Here is a 24,628-nt window from a genome sequence, read left to right on the forward strand (position 1 = left end):
CGTATGTTGTTTATTGTATACGAATATGTATTTTATTTGTTGATGTTTATAGAAGCTTGTTATTCTTCATATCTGATTTAAGTAGAAGATGGATATTGTCTTTTTCACTAGCTATTAAAAACAGTTTTGGTCGCTTCGACGTTGCTGCTATTGTCAAGTCTCCATCTGCGCAAATTTCAATACACTGGGATAGGAACAAAAAACGATTTCGAAGGAAGGATATCTTGGTTGGTTTACGAGCGCCTTGACAAATATAGCTCAAGCGACAGATTTTTTAAACATTCAAAACACACAGATTACTGTTTTGAAAACATAACTCCATGTTTTCAACATTTTTGAGTTATTGCTTTTTCCTTGTTCAAATATTTGAATTTAAAAACTGTAACACATTTTCGATACGTCTCAAACGTAGCAGTAAAAAATGTGAATATTGGTGTATCTACGCTAAAAGTAGGATATATATTTGTTGTGAAACTGCTTCATCATTAGCAGTTGTTAAAAATAAATGTGGGATGTGGGTTTAAGTTGTGATTTACGGAAACTTTTGCTTCAAAAACAAGTTTGTGTTTACTACGGTTGTAAATTTGGATTAAACATTAACTAGGCGGTGGTTGAACAATGTCTCATACGATTGTTATCTCCAGACATTCAGTGAAAATACACAGTGCCAGAAGTCACAGGAAGAGATTAGTTTCTTCAACGTTATTGAGATTAAATTAGGGGCAATATAAGCGTTTTTAGTAATTTTGCTTTTGAGTGTTTCCATTTTTGAAATTCGAAATATTTTGTGATCAATTTTACACATTATGAGACTTGGTGTTTACCTTCATGGATGAAAAGTCAGACAAAGAATTTGCTAACGCATGTTCCAAATAACACAGTTTATTTCGACCTGTGAGGTCTCATCAATGCAGGTGTTGCAGTGGCACTGTGCTAGCTTTTACACTAGCAGGCACACTAGATTCCACTTTGTGGTACCTGTCCGGTCAACGTCGATCTGTTGGGTACCCTATACTGGGTACCAAAAAGCTAGCACAGTGCCACTGCAACAGCTGCACTGATGAGACCTCACAGGTCGAAACAGTGCGTGTACACACCCTGTCTGCAGCTTACCAATTTGCAAATTGTTTTGGGGCACAATATAGCATAACTTTTTGTTGGACATTTAGTTACAAATCATTGATAGTTTGTCATTTATTATTTCATTAGACATTTCCATGATTAAGAATGAAGTTACGAGATATAATAAATTCACTACACTGTTGTGTCGAGTTAGACGAACAACAGGTTACTGCTCTGGTTATTGACAATGGATCTGGAATGTGCAAAGCTGGTTTTGCTGGAGAAGACGCACCAAGAGCTGTTTTCCCATCCATCGTTGGACGAACAAAACATCAGGTTGGCAAGAAATGGTTGGCAAACTGACAAACGATTATTGTTTACTGCTCTGCTGTTGTTGCCACGCATAATGCACTTTTCCGTATAGCTGATCTTCTGGAAAACGGCGTTTCCTTTTCGACGCTACTGCCTGTACCTAAAATCAATATGTGCCATACCTAAAATCGATAAAGTTTATGGGATCTTCCGCAGCGCAGCTAATATTTGTGATGTTTGTTTCTAAGAGAGAAATGGGACTGAAGGACAGCTACGTTGGTGACGAGGCACAGAGCAAACGTGGTATCCTCACTCTCAAATACCCAATCGAACACGGAATTGTGACGAACTGGGATGACATGGAGAAGATCTGGCATCACACCTTCTACAACGAGCTCCGTGTCGCCCCAGAAGAACATCCAGTTCTGTTGGCTGAACCTCCCCTAAATGAAAAAGTATGTTTCTTTTGTAAATGGAAATATCTCCGAATAATTTGCATAAATTGGTCACAGCAAACAACTAGCAAAAAATAATAAAATAAAAAAGCTTCAAGGACTCATGCAATGTGAAGTATCGATTAAAAAAACATTGGCATCACAGCTCTGTGCATATGACCTTGTGTGAAAAGGAATTAAGGATATCGCATTTATGCCGCAGTTAATAATCTTTAATCATAATTATCATAATAAATTAAACCAGCAAATCTATTTTCATAACAATTTTGTCGATGGCAACAAGTAATTATTTATCGCCTCATGAACTAAAAACAAAATGTTTTATTCCTTTTACGTCTTTATTAAAATTACCGAAGACCGATCGGGAAAAAATGACACAAATCTTGTTTGAAACTTTCAACACTCCAGCCATGCACATGCAAATTCAAGCCGTCCTCTCATTGTATGCAAGTGGAAGAACCACTGGTAAGAAACAACTGCTTAAACTCTCCTGCACCAAATTACAAGATAAAATATGTTTTACTATTTTCATTAAAATAGGCCCATTTTATGCACAAATTAGTCAAATGTTATAGTTTTTTTTCAGTTAATTCGGGAAATCATTCTTTTAAGTGTGCATGTGACGCGGAAAAATAAAACATATTGATAATTAAACTAAGAGATGGTCATAACTTTAAAATATTTTTGGCGAAAAAGGTAACTTGACATGGCGACTGGTTTCGGAAATACAGCTGATCAAACTTGCGTTTAAAAACGTTGCCGGCGAAATCGTACCATCCCCGTCTTGTCGAAGTACAGGGTATATTGTCATTGCTGCTATACCCTTTGGTCTACCGATAATCAGAACCAAATAAGCCTTTGGTTTGTGACGTCATAGTGGCATTTTGTATGATATAAAATCTTGTCCTGACTTTCGAGGTAACGTAATTTGTGGATTCTTCTATGCTGGAAAATATTCGATATCTGCAATATAAGGTGCCTTCTCCTATGTAAACAATGCATTTTGTTGAGGCGAGTGTGCAACGATCTTATAATTACCAAGCTAAATTATAAAATAAGTCCTGTTTCCCATGTGAACAGTCAAATTTTAGATCATGTGACAGCGTAAATTGATTGTTTCCTCTTCTCTAAACTGCCCGCTTCGCAGTTGGCCATTCTAGTGTACTACTATCGCATGAGAAGTGCACTCTTTGCCTGTCCCGGTCAACCGTACGTTCCCGAGTAGGGTATTCTATTCTATAATCTATCGGTTGCCACGTAAACTGCTCCAAGTAATAAAAATTTAGAAGTTAACGTTCCCTGCCTTGGTCCAAATTATGGTATTTTTTCGGTTGCCACGTACTGTTCGCTACAGCGAAAAAGGTTAACGTTAATTTTTAGTCGCCGCTACTTTTCGTGCACTTTTCTACATTGTTTAGTTGACGTAGAACCTAAAAACCTTGGATATATGTTTGTTGTAGATGTGCCTTTAGTTTTAAGCAAAGTTGCCATGACCGTGTCACATGCACTTTAAAATCACTACGTAATGAAAGACGATGCAAAATATATTTGTCTTGGATAAGTAAGCTGACTGATTATAGCGGAAATAAACGTTTCCATGTTGCTTGTGGCTTATTTTCATAGGTGTTGTAATCGAAAGTGGGGCTGGTGTTTCTCACACTGTGCCAATCTACGAGGGATACGCGCTCCCTCACGCCATCTTGCGTCTCGATTTTGCTGGTGATGACTTGACCGATTATCTCATGAAGATCCTCACGGAAGGAGGTTACTCCTTCACCACCACTGGTAGGTGCTTCTGATGTTGCGATTTTTCTTCTGTGTGACTTTATTTTGCAGTGAAGTATTTTCCTTCGTCAAAAGTATTCTAATATTCTAATCCGGAACGTTCTAACCTTTCCTGCTAAAATTTTATTCAGACTGGAATAACCCAATCGTTTTGGTAAAGAAAGTCTGATGAAACTGCAAAGTATTAATAGCAATAAATCGTTTTGGTAAACGTTTTGTGATTAGCTATAATTCTCTTGAAGCAAAAAAACACCTTATTAGATTTGATTTAAATTAACAATCCCGATTTTACGTATTTTGTGTAATTGTTTCAACAAACTTAATATTTAATATTTGAGATTTGTTCATATGTTGGTGTATTCTCTGTATATTTGTAACAGCCGGGAAAGAAATCGTTTCTGACATTAAGGAAAATGAAAACTGCTGCTTCCAATAATTCACTTGAAAAGAGCTACGAACTTCCTGACGGACAGGTGAAGTGTGAAGCACATAAATGATGCGAACAGCAGATCTGCAAAACCACTTGCACGAAAAAGCAAACATCCCCTGCGATATTGGGATTGCTGTTCAGTCATCAAATATTAGCACATTGAAAAAGTATCCTTGTTTTGCGAACAATATTTACATGCATTTTCACCTGCATATTATTTTACACATGTATACCTGGACCAAATTCGTAGGTTTTCAAGATCGGAAAAGAACGTTTTCGTTGCCCGGAAGCTCTCTTCCAACCTTCCTTCCTGGGAATGAAATTTGCCGGAATCCATGACACCACCTACAACTCCATCATGAAGTGCGACATCGACATCAGAAAGGACTTGTACGCCAACACTGTGCTCTCTGGAGGCAGCACAATGTTCCCAGGTTAACAAAATAGTCACAATTTATTTCACAGGTTGATTTAGGAAATTAAAAATTTAAAGGAAACGTTTTTATGGATATCACCTCCATGATGAAAACTTTAAAATATCTCTTCTTGCCTTTTGAAGGAATAACTGAACGCATGCAAGAAGAACTGACTGCTCTTGCTCCCTCGACATTAAATGTCATGATTAAATCTCCATCTGAGAGAAAATATCTGGTCTGGATCGGAGGATCTATTCTTGCATCCCTCTCCAGCTTTCAGCAGTTGTGGATTTCCAAACAAGAATATAATGAATCTGGCCCCTCCATTGTCCACCGCAAATGCTTCTAACAAACGGAGATAAAAATTAAAGGTGAAATCGAGCGAATCTACTGCTTTTATGGATTCCACTTGTTGACAATTGTGTGATAAACAATATGGCTACTGATTCGACTCGGAAGGTCTCATCATTGCAGCTTTTTTGTACAGATATAGCGTGTGCAGCAAACCCTTTTGCATGCAAACGAGTTTTGTACAAATACAAAATGCTTAAGACTTCAATCTGTATGCTGACTGAGTATGTCGGATGAGCTGTTGAATAACTGGTTGCTGAGGTTGTCAGGCATAATGTGCAGTGAATTTAAAATCTCTTCTGACAAAACACCATTTATTAGATAGACGTTTCGGCAGTTACTCAATCATTCTTCATCAGGCCCTGATCGGGATATTAATTATACTGGCAGCAGCATTTTGTTGCAATGAATAGATTAACGCCCTATCATACCAAAACAACCCTGGGCAAGTTTCAATCACGCACGTGAACTTCTATAAAGCTCCGGGGTTTTAAACTACGTGGTACAAAATATAGGTGGTTGACTTCTAATGTGGACCTAAACGTTTGACATTGGGGGCAACCAGTGGATTTATATTTGAAAACAAACTGTTTAGGTTGCAATTTGTATAGTAGGTAATTGGGTAGAATTGTGGCTCCAACATACAGTTGTGTGTGCGCAGGTACCATTAAATAACACGAAAGATGCTCTATTCTGCTGTACCGCTGCAGGATGCAACAAAACCACATGCCAGAAGGCCATATGTCAAATAGGAGTGTGCAGGTGCATGATACACTGTTTGTAATTTATTTGTCACAATTTGTGCAAGTTTACTCAGTTTATTGGCTTGTTTTCACAACAGAAGTTTAGGGCATCGTGAACTTGCATGATTTTTGCGTAATTGCATAACGTTTGGACACACACAGGTTATGGTGGATTCTTATCACCGCTATTTAAATAAGCGATTTTGTTTAGGAAAATATTAAAATGAGTGGTGGAAACGCTATTGCTGTCGTCTTCGACAACGGATCATGGATGTGCAAAGCTGGTTTTGCTGGAGACAAAGCACCAAAAACGGTTTTCCCATCCATTGTTGGACAACCAAGACATCAGGTTGTGTTTAAAATTATGGTTAGCTTTTTGTCAATGATGACGTCAACAAACGCTTTTCATTGCAGGGCGCGTTGTTTGCAATGGGACAGAAGGACAGCTACGTTGGTGACGAGGCTCAAGGCAAACGTGGTATCCTCAATATCAAATACCCAATCGAACACGGAATTGTGACGAACTGGGATGACATGGAGAAGATCTGGCATCACACCTTCTACAACGAGCTCCGTGTCGCCCCAGAAGAACATCCAGTTCTGTTGACGGAAGTTCCTCTTAATCCCAAGGTAATTAAAGTGAAAAAATACGAACCTACCTCTCCAAAATAAGTTATTCGTATATTTTGTATGTATAAAACTTCTTCTTTGTGTAAAATTCATTTCAAATAAAAAAGGCTATTATTGAATTTTCTAATAACGCACGTAAGAAATCTTGTTTTGATAATTATGTAAATTATTTTCAATAAAACGCGTTTGTTTAAACCAAATGGTCTAACCAAGAGAAACACAATTTGTTTTAAGAATTTTAAAACTTATTCATGGCGAGCGTGTTAGTTACGTTTTTAAGATCAACCGTGAAAAGATGACCCAGATCATGTTTGAGACTTTCAACACACCAGCCATGTACGTCGCCGTTCAAGCCGTCCTCTCACTGTACGCATCTGGGAGAACCACAGGTTGGTGTGGCATTGAAAACAAACACATTTTAATCGAAACCAACACATTCCACACCGTGAAAGGAATCGTATTCGACTGTGGCGATAGTGTTTCGCACTCTGTGCCAATCTACGATGGAAAGATGATCTCGCACGCCACCTTACGTATCGATTTAGCCGGCGGGGACTTGACTGATTTTCTCAGGAAAATTATCACAGAGAAAGCTGAAGGTAAAGTATTTGCAAGTAAAAAGAAAAAATGTCAGTGGAATGATTTCTACTCAAATTTAAGTTTCGTTGACACAACAATGTTTAAACCCACATTTGAAAATAACTTTTCAAAAATACTTTAATATATACGTGATTTTTCTCTTTAAAAAATAATCAGTTGAACGTGAAATCGTGCGTGACATCAAGGAGAAGTTGTGTTACGTCGCACTGGACTTCGAACAGGAAATGCAGACTGCTGCCTCCAGCAGCTCACTTGAGAAGAGCTACGAACTTCCCGACGGACAGGTTGAAAGTGGTTGCAAATATTTCCATAAAACAGAAACGTAACGCATGCAACACGCGTTTGAAAGCTATGTAAAACTTTGGATCCTTTTGCAAGCTTTGATGTACACCCTTGAGGAACTTGGAATGAGAAAGCCCAAATGTTTTCTTTGGTTTATGTAAAGAATCAAACTAACAAAATATTTGTTCGAAAATGTTTTCCCCTCACAAACACAGAACAACGTGCCCCCCTTATAATTATACCATTTGCATGTTAGCTAAACAAAACTATCTACTCATTGTGAATCATCGATAGGGAAGCGACCTTTTTGGCAGATAATCAGCATTAGCAACGAACGATTTCGTTGCCCGGAAGCTCTCTTCAAACCTTCTTTCCTGGGAGTGGAATCCGCCGGAATCCATGAGATTACCTACAAATCCATTATGAAGTGCGACGTCGACATCAGAAAGGACTTGTATGCCAACACTGTGCTTTCTGGAGGCAGCACAATGTTTCCAGGTACATTTTTTAGGTTGTTGAAAGATGACCTGGTGCCCCTTTTTTGATTAGTTGGACATTTTTTAGCTGCACGACCTTTGATTTCAGGAATCGCTGACCGTATGCAGAAGGAGATCACAGCTTTTGCACCACCAACAATGAAGATCAAGATCATCGCTCCACCTGAGCGGAAATACTCCGTATGGATCGGAGGATCGATTCAAGCATCTCATACCACCTTCCAACAAAAGAAGATTACCAAACAAGAATATGAGGAGTCTGGTCTTTCTGTTATTCACCGCTGACAAGACGGCGTGATAACATATTGCGCTGTATGTCGTCTTAAAGCTTCTATATTATACATGCTATTGAAACTTGACCCATAAATAGAATATATCGAAAGCATGTAGCATTTCCAATGACACAATAACAAATATGTATACACTATAGTGTGTATTACCCATCCGAAATTGTTCCCTTCTGGGTATTTTGGAGAATATTGAACATACCCGCGTACTACGATGAAAAAAATATATACCTTTAAACTAAAAACTACTCGTATGTGTACTTTTAAATTAAATGCCCTTTTTGTGTGACATACGTAATACACAAGTCTGCAAGAAAACTGAAAAATTGAAGGAAAATGAAAACAAATGACACTTATTTGGATCATAGTCGCGTAAGTCGCAAAATTTACGTAGGATAATTGTTAAATATCAAAAATTCATTACATATGGGGTTGCTCTTGAATTTTGACATTCAGATCAATCGATCGAAGTAGATTACATGCAGATTGTAATAACTCGTGACAAACCATACCACAATACACAAACTAATTTTATGCAACCTGACACTAAACGTAAACCCGAACCAATATATCAATTTGACCCACGTTCAAACGATAATTTTCTGAAAAATGATAATCACATAACCAATCTTAAATCTGGCAGCGATTCAATTTGAAGATAAGTGTATTTCTAGATAGGATTATTATTCAAATGGTCTGTTGCAGTCTTTGAAACTCAGTTGCAGTAAGGCGTGAAAAACGACAATGCAACGCCTCTATTTGTTTTGTGCAGATACCTCTTTAAACAACAGCAAACATTTCATACCGTTAACCAAGTGAACCAGTAGGAAACTTCCTAATAAGGTAAAAGCGAGGGCCATCATGTTTGAGTTAGTGTTACGTGATATTGATTCCCATAAAACCACGTGACAGGGAGAATGTTTGGTTTGTAACCAGTTTCGGATTAACGAAGCGTAATAAAGTACAATGTTGTGACACTGTTTAATGAGTTCTCAGTGTAAATATTAAATTACCCGTCGCAGGCCTTCATAAATCTCGTAAACTGATTAAAACCGGAAATATCTGGGTTGATTCAATTTTGTGCAACTAATGTTATAAGGTATAATATTATTGTATTGTTTAACAAAGTGTTGTTATTGTTGTTATATTGCAACACAAAACAATACCATGCACGCAGATCGCTCATAAAGCCAATAATAACTTCCATATCCACGTTGCTGTCATTGGTGTCGTTACAGCCTTTGTTTAAATTTTAAACGATGCAGTGGAGGAAAAACCATTTCATGATAAACATTTTTATTTTATACGGTCTGGAAGTAAAGGTTTATGACGTACAGCAGCTACTATACGCTAGTAACCATATCAAGGCATTTTTCTCTGCGTGTCCTTGAGGTTACAGCGACACTGTGCAATGTTTACAATATGACCTGTCAGGAATTACTCATTTTCGGACAATATACACTGATGTGTGACGCAGCAGTGCGGAACAACAAGCTGCAAATACTTCATTGTTGCGTCACAATTTACTGATATTTGCTCAAATGACGTGTTATTGAGTTGATGAAAATACTACGTTATTTGTTACTAAGCAACTTGTCAACCGAACTTACTCACCAACGTAGTGCTGGATATCACGTTACAAAAAAACATTAACACAAAGTACCTGTTCAAAAAAAGAGAATAAAAAATTTAAATTATTGTGCTTGTTTAAAAGGACTTTTAACCCTATAATTCCCTAGCCAGATGTGTGTGCTGTGCGATCTCCTGGATGCAAAAAAAACTGGTTTGGGGATGAGGGATGCAGGTCGTATCCTACTACAAGCGGTAACAGATCAGAAACTTATCGAACAGCCAACTTCATATTATCTTTAACGCAACAGTTGAATGGTTTGGACTTAAGAGTTAAAACACTGAGTGACAAGGAAACTTCACAAGACGCCAAGGAAGTTAGCAATGGTCTTTGAAGTCAGTAAGGTTCATTGCTCGTTAATTTAAGTCGTTCAAGTTAATTGCCATATCCTGCCTTTCGTAGGGAGTCACTGCTTGAAGGCAAACACAGTAAAACTTAACGTTCTTGTCGTTTAGACTCCTCAGTCTATATGTGTCGTTTAAACTCCTCAGGGTAACAGCGTTATTTACTTGGATTTATCAGTGTGCCTTTAATGTCCCAATTGCAACTTGAATTTCATGAGCAAAAAATACCTTTGCATGGTTTGGAGCTTTAAAGCAGATGCTATACGAAGTTGCGGAAATTACCACAGTGGCGAGCTAAAGGAAACCATTGACACAGCAGTTCAATTAAATGCAAATTACCAGCTGGCGCTTTATACGGCACAATGTGCTTCATATGTGTTTGGTTTAGTAAAAAAAAATGCAATTTTGATGGTTTTGAAAATCATGCAATTTAAACCCCTTGTGAAAAGCTCTCTTCGTTAATTAAAATGTATTTCAAGTTTTCCTTGAGCAATCAGATCGCGCGTCGTCAACAGCAGTAAGTATCTAAGCGCGTAAACAGGCTTGAAGGGACTCATACCCTAAACATTACGCGGCTATACGTGTCACTACGCATTTCCTGTTGCAAAAGCCAGCACTAAACGGCTACTGGAAATAGTGACGTAGCCAGTTCCTGCATAGGATGCAATATACTACAGGACCTGTATTTTAATCTTACCATGCCTTTGGGATTAACTGATTGAAGGCAAAACTGCTTGTTTGCGAGGCAAGCAGTCACTGCTAATTGTTTAATAGCAAATTACCATCGTTGCAAATGAAACTACAATGACAATTTTAGTAATTTTGCTGACAAAGTCTCGCAATCTTAAAACAAATGGATAAGAATCTTGTTATACTCTGAGAACTCGAATTCTGACAAGTTGCTACAAATTTGTGACCTTTGAAACCAACTTAGATAGGACTTTTATTCACGCATGGATTTATTATAAAGAGTTAGGGTACCTAATAATTTTGTACCAGCTGCAGTAAGAACTACAATTAACAGTATCACAATTTCCATGAATCTTAAACGAGACCCAAGTTGGCACAAATCCCATTCACCTGCTGAGATATTCTAGCCTTCATCCGGCAGCAATCGCACAGCACGTGACAAAACAATTTATTCGCGGTGACTGATTGCAAGTGTTCGTTTAGTACCATTTGCTGGCAGCAATATTTACATTGCAAGTGGAATATTTTTTTACAAATTTTGAATATCGAATTCCCACAGCAGCTTTTGCAACGAAGGGAAAAAGGGCTGTATAGCATAGCAAAGCCTGTTGTTGTGTACTGACTGCTGGGCTCTGTTGAAACAGGATAGATAGGCGGAAATTGAATCAGTAGCAGCACGCCCGCATGCGTTCGTCACGACCATATATGGTAACGGCCGAGTGTGTACACAGCCGGAAAGAGGCAACACCATATTTGGTCAGGATTTGGTGCGCCACCGGCGTGATATAAGGTTTAGTGTATGAGCCGGCTATAAGTTAGTTGGGGCGTTGCTTGCATCTGTTCGTGTTGGTTAATAAGAACTAAGAGTTTGGCTTTGCAGACAGAGATTAGAGTAGCTTACTGCAGTCCAATTATGATTGAATAAAACCCAAAAAGTGTGACAGAAGAACGAGAAAAGATTGTTGGCAGGTTTCAATTATTCATTAGTCTAACAGAATTTCCTCGCGACTAAGTTCCAACGTAATGTTATGTTTTAAATTTATTGCAGAATTTGGTATCAGTATTTCAGTTTTTTCAAGTAAACTAAAACTTAACAAAGCAAAATGGCAGATGAAGGAGATGATGTTGCCGCTCTTGTCGTTGACAACGGATCAGGAATGTGCAAAGCTGGTTTTGCTGGAGATGACGCACCAAGAGCTGTTTTCCCATCCATCGTTGGACGACCAAGACATCAGGTTGAATAAAGTTTAGAAACTCGTCGGTTTATACTTATACATAGTCGCTAACACTACCTGCTTATTTCAGGGAGTTATGGTTGGAATGGGACAGAAGGACAGCTACGTTGGTGACGAGGCACAGAGCAAACGTGGTATCCTCACTCTCAAATACCCAATCGAACACGGAATTGTGACGAACTGGGATGACATGGAGAAGATCTGGCATCACACCTTCTACAACGAGCTCCGTGTCGCCCCAGAAGAACATCCAGTTCTGTTGACAGAAGCTCCCCTTAACCCTAAGGTTCGAAGTTGTAGTCAATATGTCTTTGCACAAACTGGCAAAATAAGAGGCAATAAGGACACCGAAATTTTACTCGTGTTTTATTGCATTGAATTGCAAAGTGACAATGATTCCTCAAATTCTTTGTTTTATTGATATTATTTGTTGCTAGATTAAAATCCTAGCTATCAACTGAATTAAATTGCCATTAAAAATTAAAAAAACCGATGCCAAACGAACCAAGCGTATGTTCACAGCTTGTGTGCAGTTAATCATATGCACTTTATACAAGACAATTGCATTGTATTTTTCTTCGCAATGTCAATTGTCCCAACCACAACATGTCATTTTGTTGCCTCACAATGCGGCATAAAATGGCGCTAATGGCCTTTGTTGTATGATGGCCTGTCAGCGCAAGGCGTTTGCTTTTGGGTTAAAGTCGTGCCATTGTCAGCTTGTCTGCTGTAGAGTGATTATACACATCATAACCGGTGCGAAGAAGGGTGGCTCGGCATGATACAAACCGGAAATATGTTAGTCAGCGTAGCGTACAGGAAATTACTCATTTTTAAAGTTGTGGGTGCAGACAAAATTGCACTGTTTGTTTGTCAGAATATTTCCGATAAAAAAACAAACAGGTAACTAAGATAAGTCAGTTGCTCTCTTGGCGCAAGTTTGTAGCTGTTCCATTGACGAATATAAATAATTAATATTCCATGCACTTCACAGGCCAACCGAGAAAAGATGACACAAATCATGTTCGAAACTTTCAACACACCAGCCATGTACGTCGCCATCCAAGCCGTCCTCTCACTGTACGCTTCCGGTAGAACTACAGGTAAATCATTTTTGTTAAATTGAAAAAAATATATGGTCAATTATATGTTTGCAGTAAAAGTAATTATTGGTTTGTAGGTATCGTGTTCGACAGCGGTGATGGTGTTTCTCACACTGTGCCAATCTATGAGGGATACGCGCTCCCTCACGCCATCTTGCGTCTTGATTTGGCCGGTCGTGATTTGACCGATTATCTTATGAAGATCCTCACCGAGAGAGGTTACTCCTTCACAACCACGGGTATGTGTACTTTATAACCAACAGATTTTGACAGGTTGTTTTCAGTTGTTTGATCTTAATGAAAGTAACCAAACCACAATACTCTGGCACTCGAGAGGATTCTTGTAAAACTGTCAATGTTCGTGTGTTTGCAGCCGAACGTGAAATCGTGCGTGACATCAAGGAGAAGTTGTGTTACGTCGCACTGGACTTCGAACAGGAAATGCAGACTGCTGCCTCCAGCAGCTCACTTGAGAAGAGCTACGAACTTCCCGACGGACAGGTAATTTTTAAACCGTAATGTGGCCCATTTATGGAGTGGTAATATTAACCGTTATTTCATCTGATTGAATTTTGGTGACGGCAGCTTCAAGTTATCGTTTTATTTAGGTGATTACTGTTGGAAACGAACGATTCCGTTGCCCGGAAGCTCTCTTCCAACCTTCCTTCCTGGGAATGGAAGCTGCCGGAATCCATGAGACCACCTACAACTCCATCATGAAGTGCGACGTCGACATCAGAAAGGACTTGTACGCCAACACTGTGCTCTCCGGAGGCAGCACAATGTTCCCAGGTACGTGGTGTGGTATCTCACGAAATTTTAGTAGTGGTGACCAATGTTGTCCAATTTTGGAAAATATATAGCTGTTTCTTTACATATTGTCCTACTAAGACATTGTATAAGCTAAATTTGTATCTCATTTCAGGAATCGCCGACCGTATGCAGAAGGAGATCACAGCACTTGCTCCACCAACGATGAAGATCAAGATCATCGCTCCACCTGAGCGTAAATACTCCGTATGGATCGGAGGATCTATTCTTGCATCCCTCTCCACCTTCCAACAGATGTGGATTTCCAAACAAGAATATGACGAATCTGGCCCCTCCATTGTCCACCGCAAATGCTTCTAAAAAGTGCAGAAGAGGCGAGAGGATCCATGACATATTTCTGATGACAATCCCGATATTTACACAAATATTTATCTGTATGCAGTTTACTTCTGTCCAATATTGCTGATATCATTTTGCTCTAAGCAACGATCTCATTGAAACTGAATTAAAGACACTTTTCTTTCATAACTGTACGATCGTTTTCTCTACGATGCTGTTTTATGCCGTACTTTGTGCATTTCAATATATGCTTATTTGGAAGCAATGTTCTGCAGTGAGAATAGCGTTTGTAGAAATAACATGAAAAACATTACTAACAGAAAGTGAGTACAGCGGTTTAGTCAAAATAACCTGAAAACAGAACAAATTAACAAAGAAAGTGTATGAAGGGCTTAATTAGGCTAAATCGCGAAACATTATTCAAGCTTGTTAAATTTTAGGCAGAAAACTAGGGTACGGAGGTAGATGCTTACAACAGTTCGAAAAAGATACACAGTTATTTTAGATCAAGGGAAATTGTTACGAAAACAAAAGGAACCAGACCGTTCAGCATGGTGGCCTTGATACCTCTGTCTTTACTGACCTGACATCAAAATTATGTACAAAGGTTTTCAGACGATCAACGTCGGTGTGACATCGTAACAAAATGAACAGAAATATTGAGTAATATTAGACAGTTGTTTCGGATTAGATTTATCTGAAAATTCGCCTATATCGGACGCCATTAGGGGTACAAATGATTTATAAATTATTTGGAAATTAAAGTTTGTTTACGTTTCGTCCGCATAAAACCTGCACTTTTTTCACGTACTAATCCACAATTCAGTTTATTTTGAACTGAACTACATTTTCATTGCAGCTACCTTAAACTTAATTGCTTCATTCATAAGCGTATCCAAGATTATTGAAAGGGAGGTTTGAAATGTTTTGGGAAATTCCCCGATTTTTCGGTGTAACTGTAGAGTAAGGTTAATTGTGCAAAAAAGTTTTGGCGCAAATCGTCACATAAACTGTGGCTTCCTGACTTGCGCAATTGCGTAACGCTGTGGAACACTCGATGGAAGTTTTTGCGGTAGTGCTTGCGCCCTAGTTTGAAAAAAAGGCTTGCCATTAAAACAACGTGACCACTAAAAATGATATTTCGTCGTTAAGACTGACGAAAATGACACTTGTTTCGTAACAATGCAACATATTTGGTAACAATGCCAAGTATTCGGTAACAATGCTCTCCATGTTTGGAAACAATGGCGAATGCAAGCACAGTGCAGTTTTTAGGTCAGTGTTGAAGGAAGTTTCTGGTTTTCACGGGGATTTTTACAAGAAAAATACTTGGCGTTTGTTTAGCTATCAAAACAGACCAGACCCCTCCTCCTGGATACGTCCTTGGCTTTATATTGCATTGTGCTTTCCAACATTGAAATATTGTTTGCGTAACAACCCGGGCATCTGGCGGTTTTTTGCCCCATTGTCACCTGTTCAAAATTGCTTTGCATGCTGTCGGCATAGAACGGCTGTCCTCATTTGAATTATTCATGTTTTGAACGCAGGCAACATTTTGTATGCAAGTTTCCGCTGTAGATACGTGAGAATACACAGTAACTTTTATTCTTATGTAACCTATCTACTCAGCTTAAATATCAAACTATGTTAATTACGTACAACCAAAATTACCAGTTTAAATTATACTTAAATCGTATATATTTTTTTTTATACTTCAGGGTTGACATAATTTATTGGACATTTTTTCATTTTTGGTCACAGAATTTGAGCGTTAATCAATGCGAGCCGAAAAGGTTCGCTTCCACCCGCAAGGCGCGCTATCGAGCTAGGCAAGACTGCATTGACTTTAAAAAACGCCCTCTTTTGATTGGCCAATTGTATTTGTCACGCTTAAGCGCATTTTGTAGTTTTATGGCTGAGGGTTCGGGTTGCGTTAAGAAATCAAACGAATATTTCATCAAAGCAATCAAACCATTGCTTTTGTTTTTGTTGCTACTCTAATAAGTGATATCTTTTAAGCGTCTGCAGTTTTGTCGTTTTTTATCGTCCTGGCTCGATATGGTTTCTAGAATACGATGATATAAAGTAATCACATGACAGGGCGTACCTTGGGTTAACAAGTAAACGGCAAAACCTAGTTTGCTCTCTTCATCGGGAGATGTCGAAACATCTCAAACACTTTATTTGTTTAGCGCCTTATATGTAGGTTGTTTTAGCGAGAATTGAACGCTTGGCTGATTTTACCTTTCACCGTGTTTTGTATTCATCCGCGCATGTGGCTGTCTTTTGGGCGACATGTTGTAGGCAAAATTGTACTGCTGTTAGATTTTTGCTGTTAAAGAGCTAACTAAATTTTATCTGGTTTATAGTCAAAATAAGGGTTCAGACGTTATTGTATATTGTGAATTGAACGTTGATGAAACCACTAGCCGCAGGCTGGTACAGACCTGGGTCACCCCACAGTTGGTACGTTAAGTTTTCCATGTGTTTTGAACTTGTGAAGTGCTTTGACTCGGCGACATAATTTCCGAGTCTTGTATTTTGAAATGCTAATGATTAACGTAGATACAATTTGTAAACTGAATAAGGAGGCGTATTTTTGTTGTCCATTGTTTCACTACGTATATTGTGACGTGACAATCTGCTATTTATGAATGTTGTGGTTGCAGAAAAACCGCTACGCAACCGAATACACAAGACGACCAGAAGTGGATTGTCGTGTTGGTTATAAAGTTGGGTGGGCGCGTTTTTGCCTAGTGGGACGACAGCGCAGGACCAGGCTGCGCACATGCGGTCGTAACATTAAAGATTTTCAACTTGGACAACGTTCCTACTCGGACAACTACGGAGTAACGTTTCGATAGAGGTTGCAAGATGGTTGAATCTCAAAAAACCCTTCACAATTTAGTTCATCGTCTTAACCTGGCATATCAAGATGCTGAGAAAATAATGATGGACTCCTCGAATGTGCAAAAGTGAAAGAAGGTAACTTCGGCTATCGACCTTTTGTATGACGAATGTATCGACAAACATGCAATACGTTTGGATTCGGTAAAAAAGAAAAGGGACAGAAGGAAAATTAACGTTGCACTTTCAAGTTTACGAAGTGGCAAACAAAAGTTTAATGTACGTGTAAATGAATGGATGGAGCAAGTAATGCGTCCAAGGCCAGCTGAACGTGACAGCAAGGAATTGTCTGATATACATCGTATATATATATCTTGTACATATACATACATGTGTTGTTGACGCATCAAAGCTAGTTCACGAGTAAGCTCGAGGTCGAGTTGCAGGCGTACTGAAGCTCTTGTAAAAAAAGAGGTTGCGTTTTTAGAAAAGGATTTTCTGCAGAAGAAGATGGAAGCCGAGAGTAAGCTTCTTCAGAAAAAGATGGAAGCAGAAAATGAGATAAAAATTCTTGAAGCTGATCATAAGTTAAAGGCTGCCACAATGGAAGCTGAAATGTGGGAACGAAAGTCATCATCGGGATCGTGCTTTGATGGATTTTCTCCGCAGAATCGGAATGTTGAGTTTTCCCCGCCCTCTACACAGGCCAAACCGGCGGAAATAAAGAAGGAAAATCAAGCGTTTGAGTCCTACGATGTCAAGGACAGTAACGACAAGGGGAAGGTGATATGCGCAAAACAGCCATAATAATCAATGAGAGCTGCAGACAGGGTGTATACACGCACTGGTTCGACCTGTAAGGTCTCATCAGTGCAGCTGTTGATGTGGCACTGTGCTAGCTGGTAGACTAGCAGGCACACAGATTTCCACTTTGTGGTACCTTTCGGCCAATCGTCGAAATGTTGGGTACCAAACTAGGAACCAATCAACACAGACGAACCACGTGGAGCGCACTATGGCCAAAACAACTGTTTGGGAACCAATAGCGCTATCGGCTCGGCTTTCACCCAAATCATATTATATGCGCAAAAGAGCCATAATAATCAATGAGAGCTGCAGACAGGGTGTATACACGCACTGTTTCGACCTGTAAGGTCTCGTCAGTGCAGCTTTTGATGTGGCACTGTGCTAGCTGGTAGACTATAGCAGGCACACAGATTTCCACTTTGTGGTACCTTTCGGCCAATAGTCGAAAGGTGAAGGTGGTAATGGACAGTCCAACCTCTTCATGCAGTGAACCTAAGTCAAAACCGGATGTGACGAATCATGAGCCGGAGGTGAGTGACTTGTACCGTGTAGCTGCTGTGTTAAAGGCAGGAATGGACCTTCCCAGACCGGAATTGTTGTATTTCGAAGGTGATCCACTAATGTATACGCGTTTCATGATAAGCTTCGACGAAAATATTGGTCGTCGCGTTAACAGTGACAGCGCAAAGCTGAACTACCTGATTCAGTACTGCAGTAAGGAAGCGTATGACATGATCTCCTTTTGTATTGGTCTGGAACCTACGTATGGTTACAGAAAGGCCCGAGAGTTACCTGAGATCCGATGATGCCGACGAATTGTCGGAACTTGCACGAGCCCTAGAGGAGTGTTTGGTGACTCTGACTCATCTGGGATACTTTGCAGACATCAACAACTTTGAAAATATGTTGAACATAGTAAAGCGGTTGCGTTCACAATGCAGGGTCGATGGCGTAGACACACAGCCGGCATTGAAAGAAGTGGAGAAGAGCCTCGTTTCTGTCACCTTGTTGAGTTTGATAAGAATGAAGCTTATATTGGGAACACGATGTTTGGTCGTATGTTAGGTCCTCGGAAGAACAGGGATACGCAGCAGAAGCGTAACAAAGGTCATCCGACAAAGAGAAGAGCATCGACCAACGTAACATCGGTTGCTCCAAGAAACGACAGAAAGTTCGAACCGAGCACCACTCAGAAATCAGGATGTTCTCTGTGCAGCAAATCGCACAACCTTGCGAATTGTGACTTATTTAAACGAAAAATCTTCGTTGAGCGAAGGAAGTTTCTTCGTCAAGCTCGGCTGTGTGATAATTGTTTTATGAAAGGCCATATAGCAAGAACTTGTAGTTTGCCAAGTTCTTGTACGGTCAGCGGATGTCGCGGAAAGCATCACAATCTTCTGCACTTGACGGAATGGAACACGTCTTCAACTGCGCCCGTATGCGAAGCATGTACGCAGTCTTCAGTGGAGACAACGTCATCGTCAAGTGCAACTGTCAGCTGGACTTGTATGAGCACTCATGCGGAAAGCGTCTATCTTAATATTGTTCCGGTAAAGGTTACGGGCAGTAATGGCAGGGAGGTGGAAACGTACGCCCTTTTGGATCAAGGATCGACTACAACCTTGTGTGATGAAAGGCTGATCAAGCAGCTAGACGTCGTGGGGAAGACGACAACGTACTCCTTGACTGCAGTAAGTGATAGGTCACAGAAAAGGGAGGGTTTGGCCGTCGATCTGACAGTAGCGTCGGTTGATGGAAAGGAATCCGTACAATTGCATGACGTTTTGAGTGTAAACAGTTTGCCGGTTTCTCCGAACAAAGTCCCAGAAGGATCGCTTTGGCGGTGGCCTCATTTATGTGATGTGAAGTTTCCTGTTTTGCCCCATGGGGAAGCAATGCTGCTGATTGGGGCCAACGTTCCCGAGGTGTTCTGGATCAACGATGAAAGAAGAGGCGGACGAAAGGAGCCAAGTGCCGTGCGTTCTATGCTTGGTTGGTCACTTGTGGGTCCGTGCCATGGTCGTGGTTCAGATGATTCACAGGTATGTGTGAATTTTGTAAACTCACAGGACGAAATGTTGCACCAACAAATAAAGTGCATGTTGAAAAGCGACTTCGGTCCTACCGCGCTGTTACCTGGAACGACACTGTCGAAAGAAGACAGGTATGCATTAAAGCAGATGGAAGACGCAGTCAAGCACCATGATGGACATTATCAGCTGCGATTGCCATAGAGGTCAGGTGCTCCAAACCTAACGAAAAACCGTTCTGTAGCAATAAAGCGTTTGTCATACTTAAAACGGCGATTGGAAAATAATTCACTGCTGCATGGAAAGTACAAGCAAACGATGAATACCTACCTGAAGGAGGGATATACCAGGCGTTTAAAGAGCGACGACAAGAATCCGGAGGATGGCGCTGTTTGGTACCTGTCGCATCACCCAGTGACACACCCGCAGAAACCAGGAAAGGTGAGGGTTGACCAAGTTGATAAATCCGTGCTGAGATTCGTTTGGTGGCCTGAAGGCCATTTGTCGTTCGAACCCGAAAACTACCAAATGCTGGTACATATATTTGGCGCAGCCTCGTCTCCTTGTTGTGCTGGGTTCTGTTTACGGCTGAAGATAATAAAGGTAATTTTAGTCCCGAAGCGGTCGCAACCGTGAAACGAAATTTCTATGTGGACGATTGTTTGAAATCCGTCGAAACTGAAGATAAGGCGATCAAATTGGCTGGCGAGTTGCAGGATCTGTTGCAACTTGGAGGGTTTCGGCTTAGAAAATGGGTAAGCAACAGCGAGGCTGTGTTGTCGTCAATCCCAGCCGAATATAGATCCGTGCAGTCAATTGTGTTAAATGCTGATGTGAAGAACATGGAACGTGTGCTCGGAGTGCTGTGGAATTATCGCTCTGACATGTTCGAATTCGACATCAAAGTTAAGAAGAAGCCTGCAACGAGGAGAGGAATACTTTGTATGGTCAGTTCTTTGTTTTCCCCTTTAGGATTCGTTGCACCGGTAATATTGCATGCACGAATGTTGATGCAAGAACTTTGTAAAGAAAAGTATGTCAGGGATCAGGAAGTTCCATCCGATATAGGAAAAAGGTGGAATGCATGGACTTCTGAACTTCCACGTCTAGCGTGTATTAAGATTGAAAGGTGCTTCCAGACAACCGCACATGAAGTCGAAAGGTGTGAGCTGCACCACTTTGCAGATGCGTCTTCCAGTGGATACGGGACAGTCGCGTATTTGCGAACGGTTGATAAGCAAGGCAGTGTGTATTGTGCCTTTGTTGCTGGGAAGGCTCGCCTTGCACCTTTGAAGACAGTTTCCATACCTAGATTGGAATTGACGGCAGCTACTCTTGCTGTTAGAATGGATCAAGTTTTGAGGCAGGAGCTTGATCTTAGTGTCGAACGATCTGTTTTTTGGACCGACTCGACTTCAGTTCTACAAAGCATAATAAATGTGAGTAAACGTTTTTGTACCTTTGTCGCCAACAGATTAGCAAAAATCGAAGAAGGGTCGGACGCGTCGCGGTGGAGGCATGTTCCTACTGAAAAGAACCCGGCCGATGATGCATCTCGCGGGTCTACTGTCAGGGCCTTTCTCGAAAACAAGCGTTGGTTCACCGGGCCATTGTTTCTGTACAAAGACGTGAGTCGCTGGCCTGCGAATCCTATAAACGTCCGGGACATACCCGAAGAATATTTGAACCTAAAGCCGAAGAAAACGATGGTTTTGCATGCTACTGAGGAGCGTCATTTGTTTGATGACTTGATTCAGCGATGGAAGAAGTTAAAGCAGGCAGTAGCGTGGCTCCAGCGGTTTCTGGACGGTTTGTTTCTTCATCTCGAAGAGAACCGCAGTCTAAGGGAATGACTGTCGCTGATTTTGCAAGGGCTGAAATCGCGATTGTTAAATATGTCCAGCGATGGAAATTTTCGGAAGAATTGGATGCACTGTGTAAGTGTGAAGACGTCGGTCGTGGTGAAAGGAAGAAGATTATGAAGAAACTTCCGTCGAAGACATTGTGCAGACTCAGTCCAGTCTTGATTGATGGCGTTTTGCGAGTGGGTGGTCGTCTGCAAAGGGCGCCAATACCATTCGACTTGAAGCACCCAATTGTCTTACCAAATACGGAAGAAGCGAAGTCAAAAGGTATGGTTGCATCTTCACATGTATGACTGTTCGTGTTTGTAATTAAAAGCTCTTCTGGCAAAAGAAAAACTTATGTTTGTTCGACGTTTCGGTTGTTATACAACAAACCTTCATCAGGATAATGAAGTAAAAACGCCCACACGGTGATAAAAGAGCTTTTAATTACAAATAGTATGCCTGGCAGCGTTAGCAACAAACTATGACTGTTCGTGCCGTGCATTTTGAGGTTGCGCACTCGCTATCTACCGACTCGTTTATTGATGCCTTCAGAAGGTTCATTGGGCGACGTGGGTAGTCCAGGCGCGTATTTAGTGATAATGGCACAAATTTTGTGGGTGCGGAGCGCATACTGCGCGAATCCTTGGAAAAATGGAACCTAAAACACGTCGAGGAACGTCTACGTCAGTGGAGCGTTGACTGGTCATTTAATCCACAACGCATGATTCGTTCAGTGCGCAAAATTTTGAACGTCTTGTTGGGACAAAAGATGCCTTACCTCTTGTTGGGACAACAGATGCCGACGAGACTCTGAGCACGCTGCTCGTCGAGGTCGAATTCATCTTCGTCACCAGGAATATTTGTGAAAGAAGACAACTACGTTCGACGACACTGGCCCCAGGTCCAATATTTGGCAGACCAGTTTTCGATCCGATGGACAAACGAGTACCTACTGACGCTACAGACACGTCAAAAATGGCAATTTCCCGAAAGAAACCTCGAGGTTGATGATCTTGTCCTGTTGGTGGACACTTCGGCCCCACGAGGAAAGTGGTTAACCGGAAGGATTGTCGAAACGTACCCGGATAAGTTCGGGTTCGTGCGTATAGTGCTTTGGTGAAAACACACGCCGGGTCGTTCAAGCGACCAATCGCGAAGTTGTGCCTGATAATGAAGACTTAAGTGTTTGTTTGTTCGTTCGTTTTCGTTCTCGCTGTTTGTGTGTTTAGATGTTCTCATTGGGTTCGTACATCGTCGGGGGTTATGTTACAACGAGAATTTAACGCTTGGCTGATTTTACCTTTCACCGTGTTTTGTATTCATCCGCGCATGTGGTTGTCTTTAGGACGACATGTTGTAGGCAAAATTGTACTGCTGTTAGATTTTTGCTGTTAAAGAGCTAACTAAATTTTATCTGGTTTGTAGTCAAAATAAGGGTTCAGACGTATATTGTGAATTGAACGTTGATGAAACCACTAGCCGCAGGCTGGTACAGACCTGGGTCACCCCACAGTTGTTACGTTTAGTTTTCCATGTGATTTGAACTTGTGAAGTGCTTTGACTCGGCGACATAATTTCCGAGTCTTGTATATTTGAAATGTTAATGATTAACGTAGATACAATTTGTATACTGAATAAGGAGGCGTATTTTTGTTGTCCATTGTTTCACTACGTATATTGTGACGTGACAATCTGCTATTTATGATTGTTGTGGTTGCAGAAAAACCGCTACGCAACCGAATACACAAGACGACCAGAAGTGGATTGTCCTGTTGGTTATAAAGTTGGGTGGGCGCGTTTTTGCCTAGTGGGACGACAGCGCAGGACCAGGCTGCGCACAAGCGATCGTAACATAGGTCAAAACCTCCCTGTAATTATCTCTGCCAGCATGTGAAAAAACGCCGACTTTAGAAGCAGAGTTCTGAAAAAGGAATTACTGCCATTACACAGCTTAACATGCTGTATCTGTAATGCGATCTGTAATGCGACAACCTTTTTAAAATGAGTTTGTTACCATATCTTTGAAACACAATGTTGCGGACAGTTACAAACAACCTCAATAAAGAATTAACCAACACTATTTGGTTAACAGAACATATAACACCACAACACAGTTTACATAGCAATGTAGATTAGGCACAACACTGTTGCTTGTTGTATGAGCCATATACTTTTATTAGACTTTTGTTGGTATGTGACCATACAATTGTAATTACAATTCTACAGTCTAAGTCAAATATAGAATTGGATACTTTCCAGTTCCAAATTATCCGGCCCGGATCCGGATAGGTACCAATCAAAGCCGGCTGGATAATTTGGATCCGGCAGTTTGTTAACACCGATTCAAGTATTTTATTGGTATGGCAAAAATGTTTGATTGCCAAACAGAATGCTATGTTAAGGTTAGTGTTACATCGTAAATCTACTGTCTCCCCAAATGGTAAATTTCTGTATAAATAGCGCCTCCACGTGGAGAAATTCTCCCCTCGTGTTCGGCAAGTTTGCTGACAACTGTAGTTAGTTTCGTGGGTCTACGAATCTTGTGTTATTTGTTTTGCAGGAAATTTAAGTTAATTATTCTTAACAAGTTAAGTAACCTGTTTTTATTGCTGTGAACATCAAGTCTCACAGTAATTAGTGACCCAGTTGTTTTCGGTAAGTGTTGTTTTATTTGCATGTGTGTTTATGTCAATAGCCATTGTCTTGAATTGTCAAACCTGGTTTAAAGTGTACTTTGTTTGTTACTTGCAGTTCGACTTGAATGCTCGTTGAAAATTAACTGTTTAAAGTCCTGGTCAAAACGTTTCGGTGAGAATGTTTTATCTTTGAAACCGGCATTTTTCTATCGTACTCATGGCCCAATATTTCATTTAGAAAACCGTCCGCCTAATCCCGTGAAGTACATCTCGCTAATTGAAGCCAACAAGGGCTTTGTTAATACAATAAACTGTTGGAATTTTGTTCGATATTAGTGGGAAGAAGCCTGTAGTTGGGACCTGGCAGGCGCGTTTTTGAATCTACGTAGAAGCACCAGAGTGGACGTCTGTGCCCACCAGGAGCACTGAAGTAGGCGTTACATTCGAAGTTTTCGAAACGTTTTGCAAAACAAACGTTTTTGATTTAAAGTGAAGC

The 24,628-nt window shown here is 40.5% G+C and overlaps 3 protein-coding genes and 2 pseudogenes across 3 annotated transcripts; all 5 read left to right on the top strand.

Moving 5' to 3' along the window:
• Window positions 1-1,320: 1,320 nt before the first annotated feature.
• Window positions 1,321-4,809, top strand: LOC145907447 (actin, cytoplasmic-like; annotated as a pseudogene).
• Window positions 4,810-5,770: 961 nt separating this feature from the next.
• LOC145907446 (actin, cytoplasmic-like) lies at window positions 5,771-7,848 on the top strand. Its single transcript, XM_082994854.1, has 7 exons — window positions 5,771-5,903; window positions 5,969-6,184; window positions 6,465-6,573; window positions 6,637-6,783; window positions 6,941-7,068; window positions 7,381-7,564; window positions 7,652-7,848. The coding sequence occupies exons 1-7, from the start codon at window positions 5,778-5,780 to the stop codon at window positions 7,846-7,848; spliced, it is 1,107 nt and encodes a 368-aa protein (XP_082850980.1). The 5' UTR covers window positions 5,771-5,777.
• Window positions 7,849-11,565: 3,717 nt separating this feature from the next.
• On the top strand, window positions 11,566-14,227 carry LOC145905845 (actin, cytoplasmic-like). The gene is made up of 7 exons (XM_082993150.1): window positions 11,566-11,749; window positions 11,820-12,035; window positions 12,744-12,852; window positions 12,930-13,091; window positions 13,226-13,353; window positions 13,461-13,644; window positions 13,778-14,227. Exons 1-7 carry the CDS (start codon window positions 11,618-11,620, stop codon window positions 13,981-13,983), a joined length of 1,137 nt encoding a protein of 378 aa, XP_082849276.1. The 5' UTR covers window positions 11,566-11,617; the 3' UTR covers window positions 13,984-14,227.
• Window positions 14,228-16,836: 2,609 nt separating this feature from the next.
• On the top strand, window positions 16,837-17,616 carry LOC145907128 (uncharacterized; annotated as a pseudogene).
• A 461-nt stretch (window positions 17,617-18,077) lies between these two features.
• LOC145907130 (uncharacterized) lies at window positions 18,078-21,499 on the top strand. Its single transcript, XM_082994564.1, has 4 exons — window positions 18,078-18,330; window positions 18,392-18,468; window positions 18,558-19,780; window positions 20,200-21,499. Exons 1-4 carry the CDS (start codon window positions 18,078-18,080, stop codon window positions 21,497-21,499), a joined length of 2,853 nt encoding a protein of 950 aa, XP_082850690.1.
• Window positions 21,500-24,628: the final 3,129 nt, after the last annotated feature.

Source organism: Ascidia mentula, chromosome 6 (genome assembly GCF_947561715.1).
Source record: "Ascidia mentula chromosome 6, kaAscMent1.1, whole genome shotgun sequence".
In the NCBI taxonomy this organism is placed as follows: Eukaryota; Metazoa; Chordata; class Ascidiacea; order Phlebobranchia; family Ascidiidae; genus Ascidia; species Ascidia mentula.